We start from the raw sequence: 22,587 nt of genomic DNA on the forward strand, positions 1-22,587 counted from the left end.
ACAGCAGAAAATCTAGAGCTTTCAATTTATTCTCCATGTTGATAACATTACTGACTATTATTGTTTAGACGAACTCAACAATGAAAACCGACAAAAGTTATAAACATCTGGAGTATGGCATTTTGCAGTAAAACCAACATTATAAAATTTAATTTTGCTTCTTGCACAAAACTATGAAAGTCCTTTTCTCCAACCAAACTCATCTTGAATCTCCATTATTTATGTCAGTAACATCACCAGGAAGACCATTTTCTGCATCTTTTCGTTCAAATACTTTCCCAGAAAATCATTTTTTTCCAATACTCCTATTCCTATTTTTCCACCTCTTCAATCAACCCTGTCTAACCCATGCTGTGTCTCCTGTTGTGTCGCGGAGAACGTATTTACAGCCAATCCTGGACTTTCCCTCCAATCTCTCGGACATTTCCTCAGAGGAAGCATCAGTCAGTTCAGTTCCGATGTTCCGGAGATGTTGACGGATGGTCCGCAGTCTCGCGTTCCTTCAGTTGCGAAACTCTGGTGGGAACGCCGGTGTTGGGGGTGGTCCCCGGATGCAGGATAAAGACGGCGCCCCATTCACCACCGACAAAACAACTCCCTTTCACCCGTACTACTTCATCCATTCATTGCGCCTGTAATTCGCTTTGAATTAACCCTCATGCGTGTTTCTATTATCTGTTCCTGGTGTCTCTGCGAGACGGTGATTACGAAATTAACATGACCTGCGTCCGTGAATGGGCTTTGTTTGGTGTCTAGGCCTTGGATGGCTTAGATCTACGTGAGGGTGAGTATTGTATTATCATATCTATTATAATTTCAATTTCACAGACTCTGAACAATCAACATTTTGAAAGAACAGTTTTCATATTTTTCGTGTTGATGCAAAGTAACATTGTCTCACTCTAATTACTTTGTCTCACTCCAGATTTGCAACGTGAAGGCACTATAAATAGTGAGCGCGTAACATGCAGGCAACGTCGTATGCGCGCGAAATACGTTGGCAGCACTGGCTGTAAATCAGCTGGTCAGCTGTTGTACTGTTGTATTTGTCACTTCACGTAAAATGTTATATATTAAAAGTTCACTTCTGTGTAAAAATAGGTTATGTTTCTTCACTAATTTATTTGTTTTATGGTAACTGTAGGAAAAGTATAATGTGCAACTCGAGTTCAAAGTATAATTGCTCACTTTTCTCACTAGTTGCACAAATAACTATTCCCAACAATAGTGCGATTTTGATACTACAGTTAATCATCTTATAAAAAAAAAAAAAAAAAAAACAATACCATAGAGTTAAACAAACCTACAGGGTCTACAGAATGGTTACAATTATGTCATGGTGGTTGGATAACATTATCCTTGATGTATTTCGATTGCTTAACTGTTGTTCGATATGACTTATACCTTACACCTGTATATTGAAACACATTAATGGACACAAAAACTGATAAATTGTATTATAAATTATTATAATTTGATATGAATAGGCGCGTTTATAGTAGTTGACTATTCAACTTTGAAACATCAGAGTCAGAGTTTTTATAAGATACTGTAGAACTAATGTTATTTAGTTATACAGTACTTATTAAAAGTTCACCCCAAGCCTGATAAAATGTTGGCCATCAAATACCATTTTCAGTTTATTTTAAGGGTGGAATAATATTATCAGAATGTGCCATGGACTCGGATGTGCGTCAAAAGTCTTATCGTAATCTAAAGATAGCGCTAAAACTTAACAGTATTACCATACGAGAATAAAACTGAATTTGGTCTTCTATAAAGTAAAATTTTATAAGCCGAATTTTGAATTAGATATAGTAACTTTGCTATATAAAATATTAAATATTTACTGTATGTAGTACCTTGGGAGTAATCTCGATTTATAACATTTAGCTTTTTCAAATTAATATAGAACTAATTTTCATTTTATCCACCTAACTTTTTTACCCTTTATCCTACTACGACTTAAATTCATAGGTCAGATATAAACTTAGGTAGTTAAAAAAGTGATAACATTGAACCATGAAAATCTACCTTGTGTTCTAAGTTTAGACACCTTTTGACAAAGTTTATTGGTCATCATTTATCGAACTAAATTACAAATTTCTTTTCTGTTATGACTTCGGCAGTAATTTATAAATACCCCCGCCACAGTAAACCTGCAGACTAAGCGAATTTCCATTTACCTGGCTGGAATTCCACTAAATTATTACCTTAAAATTGTAAGATTTATTTCCTATTTTAATATCATTAATTTTAATGAGTACTTAGGTTTGCTACTACAAAGAATATAATAATTAAGGTGTTTTTTGTATTGAAATATTGATAGATTAGTATGAAGTAAACAAATTTGACCAATTATTTTACAATATGTCCATGGACAAGCAAACTACAACAGTTTATTATTCTATAGTATAAGAATAACATGGGAATTCTGAATTTACACTTTTTTGGATCATTTCCGTAACCGTTTAGGCATGCAACAACGTTTTAATATACTTAATTATTTGTTTTTCTGAGCTCTACAAAATGGTTAGGAAAGAAATTGTAAAATATTATTTTTTTAGGGTGAAAATGGGAAACCCCCATTTTTACACCATAAAACCCCCCAAAAACCCCCGTTCCAATAGTCCGATCATGCTGGTTCGCGAACTCGTTTTAATAAATTTAGGTTTACTTATATAAAACTTATATATTTACACACCTAATGAAAAAAAAAACAAACAAAATGTATTATACACTGGCAATTAAGTAGAGTAATTATTCTATTATTGTTTTTGGTATAACTACATATTTATTATTTATTATAAAAAAAAACCTTTAAAATAATAGTTGTTAGCGCATCAACGTGCGCTGCTAGTCATCAATATTTATTTGTAGAAACGATGTAAAAAAAAACAATAGTCTACAATTAAAACAAACTAAGTATTTCCCAATCAAAACCCTCTTTTCCATCTTCCTGACACGGCTGTCAAAATCAAGTATGCAAAAACTACCCCGGATTAGATTTACATATAAATACGGCATTGAAGGTCACCCCTGGCACCCACGACGCAAGCTCAATGTTGTTATATCCACCCTAGTGTGGTAATAAGGGTTGATGAGATAGTAGGTCAGGGGTGAAGTAGTAGCTTACTTCCGCCACGCCACTCGAGGGGGACCGTTAGGGCAAGGGCAGGTCTATGCAGATCCGATTCGAGGAAATAGGAGATGAATCAAAGAACATCCCCGATCCCACGACCCGATTTGATCACTGAACGGCGAACGGCTGCGCCCGATTAGCTAAGGATCCGTTAACCCTTCGACACGGCCCTTCAATACTGTGCGAAAAGGGCTGCTCTTTGTAAGATGAAGTGGGGCGGAATAGATTTTACCCGTGTTAAATTAAAAGGGGTAGCTTGGTGTTGAGTAGTTCTTGCTTATGTGAGCGTGTATTTTGGAAAACATGTTGCGTTATAAATTTTCAGGAACTTTCCCAACGAAGAAACTGCTGATAACGTTCGTTATTGGTGTCAAAGTTGAAATTGCATCCTTAATTTTCTTGAATCGAAAACTCATTGTTGATCAACATATTGCTTTTACCTACGACCGTTTTTTAAAGTAGCCGTTTCAGTACAGTTCTTAGAATTGAAAAGTATCTCATAACAGCATTGTTTACTTTCATAACAACATAGTTTTACTCATAACAACACGGGTAACGGACCAATGAGGTTCAATGATTGAGAGAGGAGAAGCAAAATTGTAATGATTCGAAATTCAACTAATCAGCTGTTCAGACCAATTTAATTGTTGATTGGTGCAATTAGTATTTTATACAATGTTTCATTGCGTCACTGTCAGTGACAATTAGAGATTATAAACAAAAACATAACCTCTCTTAGAAGTTATGAGTAGTGATTTTTAGTAATTAAAACACCGTCGTAGGTAAAGTAGTGTACGCAACTCGCGTAAATATTGTTAAGGACACTCGTAGAAGTTTTTAAGGCACTCGCCAAGGCTCGTACTTTAAATTTTCTACTCGCGTCGTTAACACTATCTTTACGCAATCGTTGCGTAAACTACTATTCGGAACTTTCCCAATGAAGAAACTGCTGATAACGTTCGTTATTGGTGCCAAAGTTGAAATTGCATCCTTAATTTTCTTGAATCGAAAACTGATTGTTGATCAACATATTGCTTTATCAGTTTCGTGCCTGTACTGTATAGGAATTATCAAATTTTAGTGGAGTTCTTTAACTTTTTAGCACATATGGTCAAATACAATCATAAATTATTACGATATAAGCTTCAGAACTGGTAATGTATCTTTAGCTTTTTGAGTCAAATACCCAAAAATAAGCAAGCACATCTCCTTAAATAGCTATAAGAAGTAAATACTTCCTGCAGAAAAATCTAAAGATTTAATGTATGTATCAATTTAATAAAAATTTTGGTTCTATGTTATATAGTAGCGCAAATATATTTTTCCTACAGTTGCCTGACTAAGTGGACTTGTTGCTAATTGCTACCTTTACTTACTTTTGCCACACTCATTTTACTTTTTCCGCACTCCAGTATTCCAACCAAACAACACAAAACAGTGTGCTTTTATTAGGCAAGTAATACGTATTCTCTTGAAAATAGGCTGGTAACACTACTACGAATACGATCAGCTGGTGCAGCGTTTCCCATTTCGTTCAACGCTTGGATCTGCCTAACCATAAAACGTGTTTGCGTTGTTTTGAGTTTGAAGGACTAATTATTTATATGCTTTATAGCATAGACTAACCAAACAAGGGAGTGTGTTTTATCTATGTTTATAGTAACTTTAGGAAAGATATAATGTGTAACGCGAGTGCAAAGTGTCTTATTCTGCACTCGAGAAACTGTCCACACTCGCCTACGGATCGTACGTAAACATTTATCTTATGTGCAGCAAAGTGTCACTTCGCACACTAGTAACACAAATAACTATTACATCACAAATTAATATATATTTTTTATGATTTATTAACGTAAATCATGTAGGAGGAATATGGTAATGTTGAAGTTAAGTCGAGCTAAATATAAAATTCAGTATAGCAATATTATCTTTTGATATGTTTTATGATAGATTTGGTTTACAGAATTCAATTGCAATCCAAGCAAAGATCTTGCACCGCTGTCTCAAACGCTATACGCTGGAAGGTAAATCTTGATATGTTGTTAACTTTAAGTGCGCTTCAAGTTTTGTCGACGGTTTCTGTCGGTCATAAAAAGTCCACTGAATAATGAATGCTGAGCCGTCAATACACATACCGTTTAATGGTGAAAATAAACGAAGAGCTGAAAAACTAGCTGTCTCAAAACTAGTTTTCCATGTTTTCAAATTTGCTTGATTGCTGTTTTTGCTGTCGTAACATCTCAAATCATTTAATAAATGACAGCGTATATAGCTGAAATAATTATGCATTAATTAAGCGTTAAAAATTTGTCCTTGTTTTTGTACTGTTTAAACATTCTTAAAACAAGCTTGTAATAGCGGGATATTTTAAGTGATGATTAACAAGTTAGGTGACACCAAGAAACAGCAGAATTTAAATGATTGCAATGTCGACAAGTTGTTTGTTCTTAAACGTTCTTAAACATCAAAAAGATAAAGCCGTCTTTAGAATCAAAAGAAACAGGACACTTTATGGACACTTAATGGAGACAGGCAAGACAAAAGTTATAAAGTAAAAACGAACCCAATATAAAACAGTTTATCCTTCATATGAGTTTAAGCCAATTTACCGACGTGCTGTTTATGTAGTTTCTGTAGAGTACGTTTTGATGTTTACTTACTGTGTTAACAACTTAATACCACTACGATCAAGCAGAACAGTTCATAATACGTAAAAGTTCTTCACCATCGGGTATTGGTATTTAAATGTAGACGATTTATTATTGGCAAGCCAACCATCACATAAGAGCACAACGTATTATTTATTACAGCAATAAAGTAATAAAGTTCGCATTCTAAATTTTACCCTAAAAGGAATAGATAGGGCCTATCTATTATAATAAGATATCTCATAAACAGGCAGATGTACTGTTATGCTTATTTTCACTGATCAGCTGTTTGAAACAATGCATTGTTAAAATGTGATGACTTCCTATGTGTTGCTTATTGTTAATCAGTCTGGTGTTTTAGTATTATTTAAATATTTTATTAATTAAACATAAACAAGAAAAAACCAATTTATGTTACATAAATTAAACATTTATTTACGTGAGACACTACACCTTTTCCACTTTTATTTCAGAAAGGGTCAATTGTATTTCATAATAGTCATTTGTATTTCAGAAATGGCAATTTGTATTTCAGATGTAAGATTTTAATTTTAAGAAATTGTCAATTGTATTTCAGAATAGTAATTTTAATTTCAGAAATCATCACTTTTATTTCAGAAATGGTCATTTATATTCCATAAATGATTATTTGCATTTCAGAAGATATCAATTGTATTTCAGAAATAATTTGTGTTAACAACTTTGTCATCAGCATTAGGAATTAGCTATGAATTCGTTATGAGAAAAAACCTTTAGTTAGTATAATTTTTATGTCATAGGATGAGATTCAACTCGGAAAAATATCTCATTAGGCCCTGGTCAAATCAGGAAAAAAAACGTGACAAACTTTTCTAGGCTAACCTAATTAACCTAAACTTAACCCTGGGCTTCTTATAAATTGAATTTGAATCAGATCCGCTACGACTGTGTAAAATTGTCTAATCGATAATTTCTGAAATACAATTGACTTTGTCTGAAATACATTTGACTAATCCTGAAGTATAGGTGACAATTTCTGAAATACATATGACTACTTCTGAAATTCAGTTGATGTTTTCTGATATAAAAGTTACTAGTCTGGAATGCAAATGATACTTTCTGAAATGAAAATGATAATTCTGAAATACAATGGATGCTTTCTGAAATAGACTTGACACGTTCTGAAATAGAATTAGAAAAGGTGTAGTAAATCTGAACATAAGTGATTAAATCCAAGAAAATAATGTGTAATAATCTATGGCCTAACGAATATTATTTACAATTGATGTTTAATGTACCCACCACCAACTGGATTGCACATTGTGACCCGATTGCCGCACATCTTCAAATTCATTTTTCTCTTTTCTGACCACAGTAGCCTCCACAATTTTACCGATCAGGCCTATTTCACTTTCTACAGTTGTTGAATAAATAAGTTCCTTCATTCTACCTTGAACATAAACATGTATAAGATGGTGAGATCTGTGACCGTTGTGACCACGAGACTGGTCCATTATTGAGAGATTTAAATTGAGAAAATCGCTCACATTATTGCCAAAATGAGCAGGAACACCGTCATGTTGCAGTCAAATGTTAACTCTGTTTGTCAAGGGAACGTCCTTCAGGAGCTCAGGGAGTACCTCTCTAAGAAAAACAAGGTATATCGGCGAGTACAAACCTAGGCAGAATGTAACGTAGGTGCCGATTAATATATCCTCTAAAACTCCAGTCCGAACATTAACGGAAAAACTATGTTGCTTGCCAAAAATGCACAGCAGAGAATGTTTTGGCACCGGGACATTGTCTGTTTGGAAAATATTCACTATACAATCTCCTCCCCTCACTTGCATTTCCAAAAGCAGCTCCATAAAGAAAATGCATTTCACAATAGTCAACAATACTAAAATTATCCGTTTTATCAATAAGGGCAAACTGAACAAAAATACTTAAGCAGCATTATAACAACAAGCAACTAACTGGGAATTATCACGTGTTAACAATGTACTTTTTCAAACAGCTGATCAGTGTAAATAAGCAAACAGCAGCAGCTGATTGACGTGGCTCGCTAGCAGTGGTTTTGCATGATAACAGAGAGAAAACACTGTGGCTATACGAGTAACATTTGAGTTTTTGAAACTTTGAATATGATATTTTGAATTGTATAATACCCAGGCCTAATACCTGAAATAATATAATACCGGCCGAGAGTTCTGGGACCCCTTGTACAGTGTAGAATAAAAACTACAAACTATGTATGTCGAGCTTATGATCTAACATGAACTATCAAACTCATTGTCTTTTTTATGTTTGAATCAAATAACTGTATTGATTATTTCGCTGTACATGTACCTTAAATGAAGGCTGAATTGAATATATAATCCAAATGTATAGCCACGTGGGTATAATGATTTGGAATGGAAAACGGATCTAAAAGATTCGGTGTTTGGGGGAAAGTGTTGAACGAAGTCAGCTGACCAGAGTTTGGAGTTGATGTTGGGAAAGAACTACGATTGCGACGTACAGGCGGCAGCAAGTAGGGGAGAAGGACAACGGCATCAAGGACGGCAAGGACAGGACAGGGGCAACACAGGATGAGTATGGAAAGGAGAAGGGTGAAGGGACGACGAGTGTGGACATGACAGGTCAGAAATTCGTCCTTTGGGTCACCTTGGGCCGTAGTCGATTCAATTACGTTGGCCAAAATATACAATAAATTTCATTTTCCTACACACGAGAAAGTGGGCTTTGGCGCACTCCAGTATTTCAACCAAAGGACACAAAACAGCGTGCTTTTATTGTGCGCGTAATCCGTGTACGCTTTAAAAAAAGTTTTGGCAACACTTGTAAAGATATTACGACTACGATCAGCTGGTGCAGCGTTTCCTATTTCGTTCAATGTTTGGATTTAACCTAACCTAAAAACGTGTTGTGTTTGAAAGACTAATTATTTATACTAGAGGTCATCCAGTGGTAAAAAACTCGACAAAAATATTTAATGTACAGACTTTTCTATTTTCACCCTAAGCTGTAAATAAAACATGTCATTGGAATGACTTCCATTTGTTTTGATTTTCTGTTTATCATGCGTTGTTTTTTCGTCACCAGCAAGGCAACCTATAAGGTCCATGTTGATTTTTTTGTATATTTTTAATTCTTTTTTTGTGCTTATTTTTGAGCTTTTTTTAATTTATGAAGGGATTCTGCACTTCTACAGGAAAATATCTTTCCAACAGTATGCGAAGATTTTCCCTGCGATGCACACGAGCCGAGAATAAAGGTTTTAAAGAAATATGCTTGCCTATTAATATATAGATGATTTTATAGTATCTGCAGGAAAAATATAATGTGTAACACGCGTGTGTAACCTTATAAATATTGTACCAATCCAAGGAATCCTGCAAACATAGTACTGTACACAATACTGTACGTCAATATGGGGAGTTTGACGACCTAAACCCTATACAATCAATTGATCTCACTATCAATCTGAGAAGTTTCCCGAACTTCCCAACACATAGACAATCTGATCACAGCCAGCTGTTGATCAGTTGACCGCTTCCATACATTATCTCCGAGGTGGCTGATCATTCAGTGAAGAGCGCCCACATATTAAATGACAGCAGTTACCATAATGGTGGGCATTTAATATGTATCGACTCTCAGCGAAAAAATGCACTTTTTCACGAGGAAAGTACTTGTTTTACATTCCAGATTTGCAAGCCAATTGGCGTTCCTTGGCAATTTTAGTGTGGGAAAACCAGTTTTAGAATAAAACTAATTCGGCGTTTCGATGTTTTAACAAATGGATTAATCCATTGCGGCGAAGGGGGGAGTTGACGGACGGGGGGCTTAGGCTCTCATTACCCCCAAGGACGCGGTTCCTCTTGAATTCCTGCATAAGCGACCGCCACCTCACATATATTGCCGCTGACTCCCTACCGCTTCTATTTTAATTTGTCCGTCGACGCAGTCTTTAATTTAGCCCATAACTCTAGTTCAGTAACCGTGGATTGGGGTTTCGTTTTGCTGGCTCAAACACAATCAAAACGAACATATGGGAAATATATTTTCAATTGTTGAAATTGCCCTTTATATACTTGAGAATGGGGTGTACACTGTGCACAGAATGTTATGGAAAAAGATTTACAAATTCGTTGAAGTTTTCTGCTCATCAAAAAATCTTAAAGTTTCCCAGACAAATGCCTGGTAAGCGGGGGTCACGGTTTTGTTTTTGTTGGCAAAAATTATGGACATAGTGAGAAATTTACTCTTAGATGTTAACACACAACAAAACATCTAACAAAAACTTGCGTTTTTGTCTGATTGTTACATCGTATTTATATAGTAAACAAACTTACTATCTCGAGTATGTCCATGGGAACTTGAAGGCAATTACGCCTAGAGCCTGACTCATGCTGCCTGTCGCCTGTCTAGCCCTTCATCCGCTTATTGTCTTCATCCTGTCGTCCTACGTCCTTTTATACTGTGTCTGTGTTAGGTTGGCAACAAGAGATTAAATGAAATGAAAATCGTCTTTATTCTTGAGCGTTTTTCATATTACAACATATGTTTTTCAAAACAACTCACGTCAACATAAATAACATAAAACAATGGCAACTTTCAAATCTTAGGTTAGGCTAATTAAAAATTAAAATATTTTCTCTATTCCTTTTTATTTTACCATTCTTCAAGCCATTTGTTATGTATTTTTTAAACGTCTTTTCACTGTCCAACACCCCTGGCTCAGTCCTGGATGACAATATATTCCAGATTTTAGGGGCAAAATAAGAAAACCCACAACGGTCGGACTCACAGCGCACACGGGGCATCTCCAGCATGTCATCCTGCCGTGTGCATCGGGATCGCATCTCAGAGCGAGCTCTCAGTCTTACCTTCAGGTACTGAGGTATCTCCTTTGACAGTACTCTCCGGATGATGCAGGAAGTGCGTAAAAGGCACAGGTGTGCCATAATAGGCAATAAGCCAAGAGATGCGAGGTCTGATGAAATTCGATCAAATTTTCGCAGATCGACATGTATTGAAGCTGTTGGTATGTGTTTGGTTGGCAACAAGAGATAACATGTATTGAAGCTGTTGGTATGTGTTTGGTTGGCAACAAGAGATAACATGTATTGAAGCTGTTGGTATGTGTTTGGTTGGCAACAAGAGATAACATGTATTGAAGCTGTTGGTATGTGTTTGGTTGACAACAAGAGATAACATGTATTGAAGCTTTTGGTATGGGTTTGGTTGACAACAAGAGATAACATGTATTGAAGCTGTTTGTATGGGTTTGGTTGACAACTAACATGTATTGAAGCTGTTGGTATGTGTTTGGTTGACAACAAGAGCTAACATGTATTGAAGCTGTTGGTATGTGTTTGGTTGACAACAAGAGCTAACATGTATTGAAGCTGTTGGTATGTGTTTGGTTGACAACAAGAGATAACATGTATTGAAGCTGTTGGTATGTGTTTGGTTGACAACAAGAGCTAACATGTATTGAAGCTGTTGGTATGTGTTTGGTTGACAACAAGAGATAACATGTATTGAAGCTGTTGGTATGTGTTTGGTTGACAACAAGAGATAACATGTATTGAAGCTGTTGGTATGGGTTTGGTTGACAACAAGAGATAACATGTATTGAAGCTTTTGGTATGGGTTTGGTTGACAACAAGAGCTAACATGTATTGAAGCTGTTGGTATGTGTTTGGTTGACAACAAGAGCTAACATGTATTGAAGCTGTTGGTATGTGTTTGGTTGACAACAAGAGATAACATGTATTGAAGCTGTTGGTATGTGTTTGGTTGACAACAAGAGCTAACATGTATTGAAGCTGTTGGTATGTGTTTGGTTGACAACAAGAGATAACATGTATTGAAGCTGTTGGTATGTGTTTAGTTGACAACAAGAGATAACATGTATTGAAGCTGTTGGTATGTGTTTGGTTGGCAACAAGAGCTAACATGTATTGAAGCTGTTGGTATGTGTTTGGTTGACAACAAGAGATAACATGTATTGAAGCTGTTGGTATGTGTTTGGTTGGCAACAAGAGATAACATGTATTGAAGCTGTTGGTATGTGTTTGGTTGGCAACAAGAGATAACATGTATTGAAGCTGTTGGTATGTGTTTGGTTGGCAACAAGAGATAACATGTATTGAAACTGTTGGTATGTGTTTGGTTGGCAACAAGAGATAACATGTATTGAAGCTGTTGGTATGTGTTTGGTTGGCAACAAGAGATAACATGTATTGAAGCTGTTGGTATGTGTTTGGTTGGCAACAAGAGATAACATGTATTGAAGCTGTTGGTATGTGTTTGGTTGGCAACAAGAGATAACATGTATTGAAGCTGTTGGTATGTGTTTGGTTGACAACAAGAGCTAACATGTATTGAAGCTGTTGGTATGTGTTTGGTTGACAACAAGAGATAACATGTATTGAAGCTGTTGGTATGTGTTTGGTTGACAACAAGAGATAACATGTATTGAAGCTTTTGGTATGGGTTTGGTTGACAACAAGAGATAACATGTATTGAAGCTGTTTGTATGGGTTTGGTTGACAACAAGAGCTAACATGTATTGAAGCTGTTGGTATGTGTTTGGTTGGCAACAAGAGCTAACATGTATTGAAGCTGTTGGTATGTGTTTGGTTGACAACAAGAGCTAACATGTATTGAAGCTGTTGGTATGGGTTTGGTTGACAACAAGAGCTAACATGTATTGAAGCTGTTGGTATGTGTTTGGTTGACAACAAGAGCTAACATGTATTGAAGCTGTTGGTATGTGTTTGGTTGACAACAAGAGATAACATGTATTGAAGCTGTTGGTATGTGTTTGGTTGACAACAAGAGCTAACATGTATTGAAGCTGTTGGTATGTGTTTGGTTGACAACAAGAGATAACATGTATTGAAGCTGTTGGTATGGGTTTGGTTGACAACAAGAGATAACATGTATTGAAGCTTTTGGTATGGGTTTGGTTGACAACAAGAGCTAACATGTATTGAAGCTGTTGGTATGTGTTTGGTTGACAACAAGAGCTAACATGTATTGAAGCTGTTGGTATGTGTTTGGTTGACAACAAGAGATAACATGTATTGAAGCTGTTGGTATGTGTTTGGTTGACAACAAGAGATAACATGTATTGAAGCTGTTGGTATGTGTTTGGTTGACAACAAGAGCTAACATGTATTGAAGCTGTTGGAATGTGTTTGGTTGGTAACAAGAGATAACATGTATTGAAGCTGTTGGTATGTGTTTGGTTGACAACAAGAGCTAACATGTATTGAAGCTGTTGGTATGTGTTTGGTTGGCAACAAGAGATAACATATATTGAAGCTGTTGGTATGTGTTTGGTTGGTAACAAGAGATAACATGTATTGAAGCTGTTGGTATGTGTTTGGTTGGCAACAAGAGATAACATGCATTGAAGCTGTTGGTATGTGTTTGGTTGGTAACAAGAGATAACATGTATTGAAGCTGTTGGTATGTGTTTGGTTGGCCACAAGAGATAACATTTGTTGAAGCTGTTGGTATGTGTTTGGTTGGCAACAAGAGATAACATGTATTGAAGCTGTTGGTATGTGTTTGGTTGGCAACAAGAGATAACATTTATTGAAGCTGTTGGTATGTGTTTGGTTGGCAACAAGAGTTAACATGTATTGAAGCTGTTGGTATGTGTTTGGTTGGCAACAGGATATAACATACAGTACCCATCTTGAAGCTGTGTGTCTCTGTTTGGTTGGTATGCAAAGATGACAGATGTTAAAGTGACGTGGTCAAAAATACTAATCAATAAAATTGAGTTTAGTAGTCTTAAAAATTACTTTAATTATCTTATTAATAAAACTCATAACGCAGTCCTGTACATTAAATGGAAAATGTAAGACAACTACATAGATTCTTTGAAGATTATACCCTTCGACCATACCAAGTTACGAACTAGTTTGACAGAGCTTATAAATGTATGATTATTAATTTTCTATAATTGTCGGTTTCAAATAATCCAACGCTTTAGAAAACATTTTTTCTTGGCTTTCTGAAAAGGTAAAAGGCCACCAAATAATAACTTTTAAAAACGTACATGACCCTAAGTTACAATAATTTGACTGCTGATATAGAACTGACATAGACCGTTACATAGTAATGTTATCAAACTGACAATACAGTAGATATATTTTGACAACACTCCCTCAAGGCCCTGGTGTCTCCTATATCCAGTGGCCCCCCGTAACCCAGTACACCACAGCGCGGCGGCTAGGGCCTTTGTCACGCAATATTAGCCTCCAAGATCGACTTTCGTCTGGCCCGGGCCCCTAGGGCCAAAAAACGAAAACCCAAAACTGTCGGGAGAGTTACCTGTTCTTGTACAGATTTCTTTACATTGGATCAATATTGTATTTTTGTGGGAGTGTCATTATTTTACATGTTAAAATTACAAACGTTGACATCTAAACGTTAAAAGGCAACTATATGTTTTAAAAATTATTTTTGTTGTTGTAAACCTTATTATCTTGTTTTCCATAAATAAACCAACACTCGGTAGTATGGAACCCAAATTGAACTACATAACTCTCTCTGATTAAATTCATACGATAATTTACAGCAGTATGAAATAGTATGGTAGTAGGTAGACCTACATATCACTCACTGAATCTGTCCTCAGAAATTTTAAATCTCCCAAGATAGTCCGTATACAGTAGTTGTATTTTCCGCAAAGAGAACGTGAAAAGTTTATGTACTCACTGCAGAAAAGAGAGTGAAGAGAATTAAACAAGATGAAGAGAGAAGAAGGATAATAGAGGAACTGAACGAGACAAGAATACATAAAGTACGTGAGCAGTCTGGGCTGCATTCCCGACTGAGAGAATAAATCGACGGCATTCTGGATTCCTTAAACACTCCTTCCAGTATCTTTATGATGGGCAGCAGTGGAATATGTTAGGAAACCAAGGATGTTCTTTCTCTTAGGATTGTCATACGTTTGGAGTTCGGTTGGCTATATGTTGAAAACATCAACCCTTTGTATGAAGAGCAACATTATGGAGATTACCTACAAAATGTTGTAAGCACACTACACAATTTAGTTTGTACGTCACAAAGAGGTAAATGCAAAGTTCTTTTTCGTAAAGCTAGGCTTTTCAATGATGTTCTATAGGATTTTTTTTATATACTCTTTAACAATTAGGGGCAGTAACTGCTGTTATGGATGACACGATCAAATTGCGTCAGTGACCAATTTTTTAACAGCATAAATATTCCTTGAACCGGTAGGTCCACGGCCCTTTTCATTTAGAAAATCAAAAGGATAGTTCTTAGAGGCTAGGACTGGAAGTACGAGGAGGAGAAAAGTATAAAATAATCCATAGGCATTTTTTCTATTGGAATACAATTGGAGATGCCTTCGCTTCAAAATTATTAATTTAAAGATATTTGAGACCGCATTAATATTGAGAAACCTAAGACTCTTTCTTTTGCAAAAATCTCAGGAGTACAGGAGTTACCCAAAATTTCTTCTCTGAAAATTTGACGTTTTCAAATTGACATTCCGTATGCGGTATGCTAAGCTTCTTGAAATGTGATTAAAAATGGTTTACCAATATAAGGATTCCCATTTACAACCACAATGCGGGTAAAATGATGAGTAATCTTCAAAACCACAAACAGAGATCAGTGTCAGCACTAGACCTAGGCTAGAAGTATGCATGTTCTTAGTTGCTTCCATATGGATGAGTTCGTAGAACAGAAGGAAGTAGCTGACCGCGAACTGCGGAATGTCGAAGAAACATTCGAGGCGCCTCTCATTAGCCTTAAGTCATTATAATTGTAACAAGATTAAGGCCTAGTTTACTGCCCATCAAACTGCTACAAAACAGCTCATGAGCAGCTCATTGAGTTCAAATTGCATAGAATGTTGCACCCTTTGTCGTCGTTACAGTTGTTCTGTTCACTTAAACTTTACTAAAATTTTACACATGTCAACAGACGTTTCAGGGTTTGCAATAGAAGTAGAAGTTGCCATGCAAAATCTAAAGTCAATGGCACAAGGAGTGTCTCCTCAGATTAGGGCAGATGCGTGACGTCTCCCGAGCGCCGAGTCTCCCGAGCGCCGAGTCTCCCGAGCGCCGAGTATCCCCAGCGCCGAGGGCAAATGAGTATCCACAGCGCCGAGGCCATAAATGACCAAAGTAGATGCAGAAGTGACGAGGGTTAATACCTTCACTTTTACAATAGTATCAATGAGTCTGTGAAGCAGTAAAGGTTAGGTTAGGTTAAGTTAAGTTAGGGTAGGTTAATCATTCAAGATTAAGTGCTAGCATCTCAAAAGTACGATAGTCAGCATTAAAATATTCATTAAATGTTAATTTATAATTCAAGACGTATCATTTCTGCAATGAAGTGTATGTAAAAGTAACGCCATTCCAGTGCTAGTCGTCTACAATGCTCATTTGCTCATTTGGGCACAACCCTTTACCGCATTTCGTTGCTTTTGTGAATTCCAATTCGGCTGTCAAAACTGTCAGATTATGCCAGATAGCCTGCTCGGCGCTGGGGAGACGCGGCGCTCGGGAGACTCGGCGTTTGGGAGACGGGATCGGGCAGATGGCCACAAATTGCCGGACACGCCATTTATAACCTTGATTCTTGAACTGGCAAAGCATAGAGGAATTCTCCAAACTACTAGTGCGTAACACACAGACTAGGCTCAACAAGAATCCCATTGCAAAAATTGGATTCGAAGAGGTTTTTGTAAAAGCCCAGTCCGGTTATGTAACTTCTGTTGATATAAAAGTAGCATTCCAGTCCTTTTTAATCGAACAGACGCGTATTGGTCTCCACTGATCAATACAAGCCAGTTAAGATACAAGAACTCACAAAGATCACACGGATTCAAACACAATCAGTTTTGGAGTTTTGCAAGCTAAGCTCATCTTCAATTCCTTAATGACGTAGGGGTTGTTTTCTTAGAACCCAAATCAAATTATCGTCGTGTTTCTTGTCCACAAGTAAGTGTTCCACTTTCTGCCATCAGACCACCTCGGTAGACAAGTCAGTTAGACACTGACATAGACAAAGCATAGACGGATTATCCAGCTTGACAGCAGACAGCCTTACAAGCCAACCCCAAGAGAACCCATAGTAATAAAGAAATTTTAGTTTTCATAAAAAAAATTCAAGATACAACAGATGAAGCCTTTAAAATCAGAGTCCAACCACTGTCTGTTTGTGATTTATGAGTATACAGTAGTGTCACAAAGAATTTGTATTGCTGGACAAGCGAGTTAGAACGTCAACTGAAAAGGCATTAAAAGATTCTCCATCTTGACTCATACGGTTTACAAGCCAACCCCAACATGGACTCCGCATTACTAGACGAGCAAGTCTGCAAGTACTCAAACAAACAGATTCTTCAGCGTGGCAACAGGACAACAGACAACAAGCCAAACCCAAGCTCAACATCAATTCCATGATGACGTAGGGGTTCATTTCCATTACAAAATCGTGTTAGTGGAATTATCCCACAAATAAAAAAGCATGTTGAGATGCGCTATAAATAGCAGGGAGGTCTCGCGGGGTGGCGGGAGGGGGGAGCGGAGAAGAGGTGCTAGGAGCGGCGCGGCGGATGAAAGCAAGCAGTGGAGCGCTGGCGGGTTCATTCATCCTGCCAGGAATGTTGCGGCACTGCCCACAGCTTTGTCCCTCCTCCCACTCATTAGGACCACTGACTAGGTTGTTACGTGGCTTTACTAGACTGCCAGATTTACCTACCACGGTGGAAAATTGTTGTCTATGTCGTTTTAATCACATGTATTTCTGTAAATATACTAGTCCTGCTAGACTGCTAAAATAATTGTTAAGTAGTCTTCGAGTCTGGTGGGAAATTAATGCGTGGAAGAGGCTTATGATGATGTAAGGAGGCGTAAGGACTAAGGAGGTGATAGGTAGTGGTACTGGAGAAGACTTTCTAATAAACACCACACACATCGTTATAATCGGCCAATTCTCTTAATTAAACCAGTTTGGTCTTCTCATAGGAATAATTATGATTCAACGACAGGTAGAATTGGTCTTTGTTGTCTTTGAAGTTAGTTGGAAATTATTTTGTAGGGCGAGGGTTCCGGTTATGGTTAAATCACTATTGCATTAGCCAAACACTTATTACTGTAAATAGCATTAAGTCTGATCGAGTTGGTCTTGGTAGCCTCTGAATGTGTGTGAAGCTATTGCGAAAGAAGAGATTTAAACTGCACATATTTCTAGAATGACAATCGGTCATAATGGGTCAACCCATTAATTTCAACCAGTTGGCTATTCTTCTCAGGAGGATACAATTATCCTTCTTCTAAATTTTTTAGATTTCATATTCTTGCCAGCTTCTGAATTTGTTGGAAACTATTACGTAAGGGTAGATAAACGCTGCAGAGGACTTTTAATAATGGGTGATAGCAGATAATAAGTCAATCACACTATCCCAATTTGTTTGTACTTCTTGTAAACTACCCAGAAGGAAGGTGCAGCGAGTCGTGGCCGACCGTGAGATGCTGATAGTTCTCGGCGACTCTACAGGTGGAAAATCTAAAATGTTGCGACTATAATGGATCACCACAGACCTGTGTCATCCCATTGTGGCTATTGTTGTGGAGTGATGCTATTTATACTAGGATTTGTTGACAGATGTGGGAGCAGGGCGGCGAGAGGCTGCGGCGGCGGGCAGCTCAAAATGCCAATTATTTTGCCGGGAGTGAGCCGGGCACACTAGCACACTCACACACTTGCACACTTCCACATTCCAGCACGCCCGACGTCCTGTAGCCGGTGGTCCACATCCAACCTCCAGCGCAGTGTACCATCGCCACCGTCGCCACTGTCGTCCACCATCGCCACCGTCGCCACTGTCGTCCACCATCGCCACCATCGCCACCGTTGCCACCGCCGTCCACCATCGCCACCATCGCCACCGTCGTCCACCATCGCCACCGTCGCCACCGCCGTCCACCATCGCCACCATCGCCACCGTCGTCCACCATCGCCACCGTTGCCACCGCCGTCCACCATCGCCACCATCGCCACCGTCGTCCACCATCGCCACCGTCGCCACTGTCGTCCACCATCGCCACCGTCGTCCCCCATCGCCACCGTCGTTCACAATCGCCACCATCACCACCGTCATCCACCATCGCCACCGTCATCCACAATCGCCACCATCGCCACCGTCATCCACCATCGCCACCGTCGTCTCCCATCGCCACCGTCATCCACAATCGCCACCATCGCCACCGTCATCCACCATCACCACCGTCGTCCCCCATCGCCACCGTCGTCCCCCATCGCCACCGTCGTCCCCCATCGCCACCGTCGTCCACAATCGCCACCATCGCCACCGTCATCCACCATCGCCACCGTCGTCCACAATCGCCACTGTCGTCCACCATCGCCACCGTCACCACTGTCGTCCACCATCGCCACCATCGCCACCGTCATCCACCATCGCCACCATCGCCACCTCGCCACCATCGCCACTGTCGTCCACCATCGCCACCGTCACCACTGTCGTCCACCATCGCCACCATCGCCACCGTCGTCCACCATCGCCACCATCGTCCACCATCGCTACCGTCGTCCACCATCGCCACCATCTTCTACCGCTCAACTATCAAAGCTTATTTAACAATTTAAGACAGCTGGTCCAAACAAATCAAATTTTACATTTAGCACAAATAATAGTTCTAGATTGTGTGTATTAAGTTTGTACACGTTTTGAATTATTTTGATATTTTGTTTACAAATGTAATTTGCCTACAACATTTAATATAACAGCGGTAAATACTGATGAAACGTATTTCTACAAAAACACCTATTTTGTACAAAATGACTTATTCTCACGTAATTCTACATCAGAACAGGGGGGAAATTCTAGGCGTACAAATCCGGGTGTACAAATCTGGAGATAAAATCCGGGCCGTAAATTTTGAGCTAAAATCATGAAGGAGGTAAAGGTCCGGGGGTAAAATTTAGGCCCGGACATTCTAGGTTTTATAGTTTAATTTGTTCTGATTAAATTCACAAAAGTGTAAAGATGTGTTTAAGTCGGGTCGCCGGAATTTTATTAGCCTGGAATTTTTCCCCCTGAGCAGAGCCAACATCACTATGACGTAGGTTACCTACGCTCTCAAGTTTGTTCCGAGCGGAATTTCACCCCCGTTGATTTGGGAGTCTAATGAAAATAGACTGAGCGTGATAAATTAGATTAGGAATAAAATCCGGAATTTTACCCCCTGACCCCTATAACTAGGGTTTAGGCAATAGTACGGCCCAGATTTTACCTCCGGAATTTAACACTATGGCCACATACAGAAATTGTTTAAAAATGTTGTACAATGGGTGTTTTTGAGAAAGCTTTCAAAAGTCGGAGACAAAGCCTAGGTTTGTACAATTACACAGCCTAGATTGATTTAATTTGCCTGCAAATTGTAATATAAACAGCTGTAAAAATTAGCATACTAGTTAACTGTTTAAACGTCTTTCTCTAAAAACACCTATTATTAAAGAAAATCATTATTCCCACCAAATTCCATATGTGGCCAAGGGGTGTTCCGGGGGTAAAAATCAGGGCCGTACATTTTGAGCTGAACAGCCTTCTCTAATCTCTAGTACACAGGCTGTGTATTAGAGGTGGCTATGGCTGAACTCGCGAGGGGAGGTAAAAGTCCGGGGTGACATTTCGGCCCGTACACTCTAGGTGTTATACTTTTATTTGTTCTGATAAAATTCAAAACCATGAAGAGATACGTTTAATTCCACCTTTGATTTAATCAACTCATGCTGTGCAAGTCAAAAGTTCGCGGTCGGAATTTTACCTCCCAGGCTGTGATGTCAGTTTTGCTCAGGGGATAAAATTCCGCTACCCCACAGGAGCGGAGTATTCTGCAGACTACATCAAGTGGTAGTACACAGAACTTATAAAAATTCTGTCTATGATGACTCTGCAAGGTGGTTTGCAATATAGGCCCTAGATAAACCATGATTACCCCCATGTTAAAATGGCTTCAGAATGTTTTAAATCTCAACGCTGATGTGTCAAATGGTCATTTTCAGAACTATGCTTCTAAATTGGGCCAAATGGATTTTATGCGGTACTTTCGTGGGTGGGAATTACATGACGTGTCAATCGACCTTTTGAATAACTACTCGTTTATTACCATTGAGGATTCTTGTGGTTAAAGGCCTTCTAGGGACTTGAACAAGGGATACTATGCGGTGACAAGAGATCTACAGAGGAAATGTAGGAAGCTAAAGGTTCCTAGTTAGCAACCAAACTAAGTAAACCTCTTCATTTTTTATGGAAATCGATTAGTTCGGATATTGAAAGGTGATATGATTTGGCGGGAACGGTCGCTAGGCAGAAGGTGGGAGAGAAGATTCCCAGAGTAAAGTGCAGTCTCGGATTCCAGCGAGTGTCCTTGACGTCCTTGATCCTCCTCGTACCTCCCCCTCCCCTCCCTCCCCCCATCACCCCTCCGTGTTACATATGAACGATAATTGTTCAAGTAGTTTAACATCACACGCTAGACAACATAGATATTCTAGGTACTCGTAGTATCTATTGTTATGCAAAGTCTCAGACTAAGGAGATATCAAATTTTACAGGTACATGAGAACTTAACAAATTGGCATTTAGAAAGCTATCAAAAAGTGTAGAAAAAATGTTTAGTCGGAAAATATGCTGACACCTGTGGAATTCTTTTCCAAATCATTATGCACTTTTCCAAACCTTTCTGAAGGAAATATTAAGATATTTAATTACCATAAAAAGGTAAAATTATGACAATACTGCACTAAATTTGAATCCCTGTAGTAAAATATAGTTTATCCGTTATTGCATTGTCGTGCAAAGGTCCACTGTCGAAGCCTTTTGTTCCTTATCTCAATTTAACTCAATGGAGATAAGAATAGTATGCAGATAGTATCAAGCGCTACTTGTATATCTATGATAAACTACAGTTTCTTCCAAACCTCAACTGTTCCTTTGTCCATTGTCAGGGCCTTTTGTTGTTATATCCATACATCACAACTAGGTAGTATCAGACTAGGAACCGTAGTAGTAATACTTGTATGTATGGGATGCAATACAATCTCATCTAAATCTCCACTGTTCCTTTGTCCGCTGTCGAAACCTTTGTTCTTATCTCCATATAACGCAATATGGTGGTATGTAGCAATACTTGCATATCTGTGATACAATACAGTTTCCTCCAAACCTCCACTGTTCCATTGTCCATTGTCAGGACCTTTTGTTGTTATATCCATACAACACAACTAGATAGTATCAAGGGACCGTAGTAGTAATACTTGTATGTATGGGATGCAACACAATCTCATCTAAATCTCCACTGTTCCTTTGCCCGCTGTCGAAACCTTTTGTTCTTATCTCCATTTTACGCAATATGGTGGTAAATAGCAATACTTGCATATCTGTGATACAATACAGTTTCCTCCAAACCTCCACTGTTCCTTTGTCTGTTGTCGAAACCTTTTGTTCTTATCTCCATTTAATGCAATATGGTGGTATATAGCAATACTTGCATATCTGTGATACAATACAGTTTCTTCCAAACCTCCACTGTTCCTTTGTCTGTTGTCGGAGCCTTTTGTTCTTATCTCCATTTAACGCAATATGGTGGTATGTAGCAATACTTGCATATCTGTGATACAATACAGTTTCTTCCAAACCTCCACTGTTCCTTTGTCTGTTGTCGGAGCCTTGTGTTCTTATCTCCATTTAACGCAATATGATGGTACTGTATGTAGCAATAC

At 38.3% G+C, this 22,587-nt stretch overlaps 1 protein-coding gene across 1 annotated transcript; it reads left to right on the forward strand.

The window, feature by feature from the left end:
- Positions 1-479: 479 nt before the first annotated feature.
- Positions 480-19,441, forward strand: LOC128989024 (uncharacterized). The gene is made up of 3 exons (XM_054410879.1): positions 480-634; positions 8,293-8,411; positions 18,567-19,441. The coding sequence occupies exons 1-3, from the start codon at positions 480-482 to the stop codon at positions 19,439-19,441; spliced, it is 1,149 nt and encodes a 382-aa protein (XP_054266854.1).
- Positions 19,442-22,587: the final 3,146 nt, after the last annotated feature.

The sequence above is a fragment of the Macrosteles quadrilineatus genome, unplaced genomic scaffold (genome assembly GCF_028750875.1).
Source record: "Macrosteles quadrilineatus isolate MER2022 unplaced genomic scaffold, UCM_ALF_1.0 Scaffold_3__2_contigs__length_128488019, whole genome shotgun sequence".
Lineage (NCBI taxonomy): Eukaryota > Metazoa > Arthropoda > Insecta > Hemiptera > Cicadellidae > Macrosteles > Macrosteles quadrilineatus.

Excerpts from the sequence above, each read along its gene's own strand:
- LOC128989024 (XM_054410879.1), top strand. The coding sequence starts at position 480 with ATGGTCCGCAGTCTCGCGTTCCTTCAGTTGCGAAACTCTGGTGGGAAC. Across the intron at positions 635-8,292 it reads TTCATCCATTCATTGCGCCT|GCGGCAGCAAGTAGGGGAGA; the intron begins GTAATTCGCTTT and ends TGCGACGTACAG. Across the intron at positions 8,412-18,566 it reads GACGAGTGTGGACATGACAG|CACGCCCGACGTCCTGTAGC; the intron begins GTCAGAAATTCG and ends TCCACATTCCAG.